The 4,258-nt window shown below is 39.8% G+C and overlaps 1 protein-coding gene across 1 annotated transcript; it reads right to left on the reverse strand.

The window, feature by feature from the left end:
- Positions 1–913: 913 nt before the first annotated feature.
- On the reverse strand, positions 914–3,252 carry Gm21753 (predicted gene, 21753). Its single transcript, NM_001373916.1, has 2 exons — positions 3,126–3,252; positions 914–2,014 (listed from the first exon to the last, which is right to left on the reverse strand). The coding sequence occupies exon 2, from the start codon at positions 1,731–1,733 to the stop codon at positions 1,050–1,052; it is 684 nt and encodes a 227-aa protein (NP_001360845.1). The 5' UTR covers positions 1,734–2,014; positions 3,126–3,252; the 3' UTR covers positions 914–1,049.
- Between the last annotated feature and the right edge of the window lie 1,006 nt (positions 3,253–4,258).

A 4,258-nucleotide genomic window follows, 5' to 3' on the forward strand; every position in this document is an offset into this window, starting at 1 on the left:
GGAGTCCTGTGTGGACCCTTGCGGGTGTTGGGCAAGACTCTGCTGTCAAGGTAGCCCGGGGCTCGAGTCACGAGTTGAGCGGAAGGGACTTGTGCCCCAGATCAGGCCCGGGTAGCCTGCTTCCCTATGTACCGCAGTCTCAAGTTCCGCGCGATTGGATTGGGGCAGTCACTGTGATCCACTCACCAGAGGTCTTAGGGTCCCGTGGGGAGTCCCGTGTGGACCCTTGCGGGTGTTGGGCAAGACTCTTTAAAAAGATATCTTAATGAGAATAGAGAGATGACCATGTTGTCAAGAGCATTTTTGTATCGCAAAAAAACAGGATTTGTTTTCTTGAATTCATATCCAATGGTTAACAATCAGCTTTAATGCCAGCTCCATGGGATCTGACAACTCATGTCTCTGTGGTCACCTATACTCTCAAGCTCATGCCCTATTCCCACCCATATAAATAAAGATAATAAATCTTAAATGAGAGACAAGTTTCATTTGGTTTCATTATTCAAATGAAACCTTATTTTGTCTGATTTCTGAGTCTCTTTGGATCAGTTTTCTGGGTTGCACTTTGTGTAACAAGTCCACATTCCTTTTTCCTATCACTCTTTCCCCAACTTGTTGTTTCTCCCTCAGACTTCATACCAGAGATTCTATCTATGTCCTGTCTTTCTCCCCTTCTTCCTAAAAATCCATCTTTTGCTGCCATCCCTGCTCCTCTAAGTCATATCTCCAATTCCTTGCTCACTATGCAGACCACAGAAGCTAAGTCCTGTCCATTTTAGCCTGTGTGATATTAGATGTATGCACTGTTCACAGCCTGAGTTGCAACTTTCATCTTCCTTTGATGTTCTTTCCACCATAGTCCATCTCTTCCAACAAAGTGTTCACTAAAAGCATGTCATGTCACACGTACTAATTTTTAGAACAAAACAAATTTTATTGACAAAGATACTGAGGTTGTCAAAGACCCATAGGTACCCAACACAGGAAAACAAACATTTTTTTTTCAATCCTATAAGTTTACATTTCTGTACTTTGTGATTTTTTTCAATTTAAGTGATATTTGACACCAGAGTATAGACATAGATATGTAGGTCACCAAGAAATTTGATAAAGTACACGGTAGGATTGGCTAGATCTTTGTAAACAACCTTTCCGAACTTTTTGGATCCATCATCTCTGGTGTACTGCACCCAGGTACCTATTAAGAAGTCATTTTCATCACCTGATCTCGCCTCAGCCAGAGGGGTCTCTGGAATGATGTGGAGGTTACCTTCCTTGTAGTCATCCAGGAGCTGATAAACGTAGAGGACCGGATCATTCTTGTAGGAAATGTAAAAATAGTCCTGTAAGAATGGCACCTGGGCTAGCACCATCCCACTCCAGTTGTCCTCAGAGCCATCTTTCCCCTCAAATTTGTGTTGTACCTTTCTGCCAACCAGGGCTCTGGCGAGGTGGACATCCCTCACCTGAGGAAAAACTACTTTGTGAGGCAAGACCTTAATATTTAAAATCCTCTCATCGCTGTGGAGCTCCTGTCCGTAGACACTGTCAATTCCGTCGTACTTCACCAAATAAAGAGAAGGGTTTGTTGGCAGTTGCCCTAGAATGATGGCCTTCCAATGGGTGACAGGCTCATTACCTTCCTTCCACCCGTGAGAAATTCTGCAGCCAACAATATTCCCCAGGGCCTGGGAAGAAGGCTTCCTCCTACTCTTCTTCTTGAGTGATATCATGCTCAGACTCTTCAGAGGTGTTGTCTTCTACCTGGCTGTAGACCTGTTGTGCTAGATCACACTGTCTTGTGGCTTCCATTCTCTTCAAATATCATACTTGCCCATTGCCTGGGACTGAAGATCTTGCCTGTTTAAACCAGACACAATGCTGTTGCCTCTGTCATATATATGAATTCCTGATGGTCAATGGATATGGGTTGGGAGTGAATGCTGGACCAAGACTCTTCTCTAAGAGAACTTCTGAGAAGGTGAAGAAGACTATGCTAAACAGTTTTGAGCTCCTAAAATTAATTTTATAAAAATAAGAAGTTAATAAGTCAGCCATGGTGGTACACACATTTAATCCCAGAACTCAGAAGTCAAGGACAGGCAGATTTCTAAATTAGAGACCAGACTGGTCTACAAAGTGAGTTCCAGGGCAGCCAGTGCTATAGAGAGGAACCCTGTCTCAACAACAACAACAACAACAACAACAAGTAAAAGAAAACAAACGAAAATCAAACGAAAAACAAACAAAACAGAAATACAAACAAAAAAATAATAAAACAAACAATCAAATGGAGAAGTTAATAGGAAGTGGTGGTGACCCATAACTTTAATCATAGTACTCAAGAGGCAGAGTGAGGCAGACCTTAGTGAGATAAAGGCTAGTCTGGTCTACACAGTGAGTTTCCTGACAGCCAAATCTAAACATACAGAAACTCAAATAAAATTAACCAAGCAAGCAAACAAACAAACAAAGAAACAAAGAAACAAGGGAAACAAGGCAATAAAAATAGTGTAATTAACAAGTAATTCTCTAGAGCTCAGAATAACATACTCAGATCAACATTTATTTCTTCAGCCCTGAGTTAATTTGCCTCTGATGAGTATCCTCTCCTTGAATTTCTATGTCAATTTAGGTTGTGCTATGACTATTACCCCCAATGATCAAGAAGAAGAGAAAAAAAAAGGGCCAGAGGGGTCACCATGACTCTCTTGTACTTGTAAGCTCTGAGCTAAGTCCTTGTATTCACAAATATCTTCCCAGGGACACAGCACACCACTGTCCTTCTTTATTGTTTCTCCTGACCCAGCTTCGGAATTATTTGATGAAGCCATTGCATCACTGAACTCAAGAACATCTCAACAAGTTGAGGCAATATCAGCCATTTAGCACTAATATTTTCTAACGTACACATGGACAAAGAGGAGCTTTGGCATTTTAGTGGAATTGTGATCTAGATATTGTTAGCAAGGATAATAAATTCAGGACATAAACTAACCTAGACCAATCATTTCCCTTGCTAATAAACATGGGGAAAGTAGAATGTACAGCAACTCACTGTAAGAGAGAAAATTTTTAGCTTTCTGTAGCTATGAGGTTCCAAACTACTTCATAAATGTACTTACCCATAGAAAAATATCCTAGATTTTATCTATCTCCTGATTCAGATTCTATCTCCTGATACAGACCAGGCACCAAAAGCCTGTGGGAAAAAAAATGACCTTGCTTTGACACACCACTGTGAAGATAGTGAACTCACCTTCAATGGATTCTAGAGCCTCCAAGTGGAATAGATGCACAACCTTCAGCCAGTGCTCTGTGACATCACCCTAGTTCAGCTTACATCATAGAACATCAGGCTGGTTCCTTCCCTAGTTACACTCATAAACGTTCAGCATCTCGACTTTACCTTTTCATATGGCCTCCTAGAAATAATAAATGAAATCCCAACTGAAAGGCCTGATGATCTGAGTAATATTCTGCCAAAGAATTTCACCCTTGCATTGTTTTTATTGTTTGGTTGTTGGATTTTTATTTATTTGTTTGGTTTGTGTTTTGTTTTGTTTCATTTTTGTTTTTATTTTCGTTCTGAGAAAGTCTTCGGTTTCTGACTTGACAACATCCATGGTGGTTATTTTTCACGTTCCAACCTTTCTCTTGGTTATCTTTAAGCTGTGCTTCTTATCATAAATATTGCCAGACTCTTTGAGGCAGCACACTGGATAGCACACCAATTTTCACTTTATGAAAACCCACAGTTAGAGGAGGACTATTTTTATGCAAATATACCTGGAATTTGACAGGTTTAAATGACATGTATTGAAACCAATGGCAATCATGAATTATGGATTCTTTGGAAAGTAAGAGGACAACATAGATCTTGGGCATGCTTACTAAGTTGTGATAAAATTAAAACAAACCTGATATCTCCCAGTCATATTTTAAAGGTTTTTAAAATTTACCAGCACTTCTGATTATAAGGAATTTCATAGTTTAAATGCAGTAAAACAGGATGAAATAGATGAGGTAATTTTACTTTTGAAATATGTGTAGACAGAATACTGGACACAGGTACGTATAAAATTTACTTACAAATTAGAGGACACTTTAATTGTCCATGCCACATAGATCTTCAGGTCTTCAAAAAAAAATCCTTTTCAGTACCTTCCACGGTCCCCACCACACCCTGTACATCATCTTCATATGATATGATACTATCCATAAAGAGCTAGGTCCTTCAACAACAGTCATCAAAAAA

The sequence above is a fragment of the Mus musculus genome, chromosome Y (assembly GCF_000001635.26).
Source record: "Mus musculus strain C57BL/6J chromosome Y, GRCm38.p6 C57BL/6J".
Classification (NCBI taxonomy): domain Eukaryota; kingdom Metazoa; phylum Chordata; class Mammalia; order Rodentia; family Muridae; genus Mus; species Mus musculus.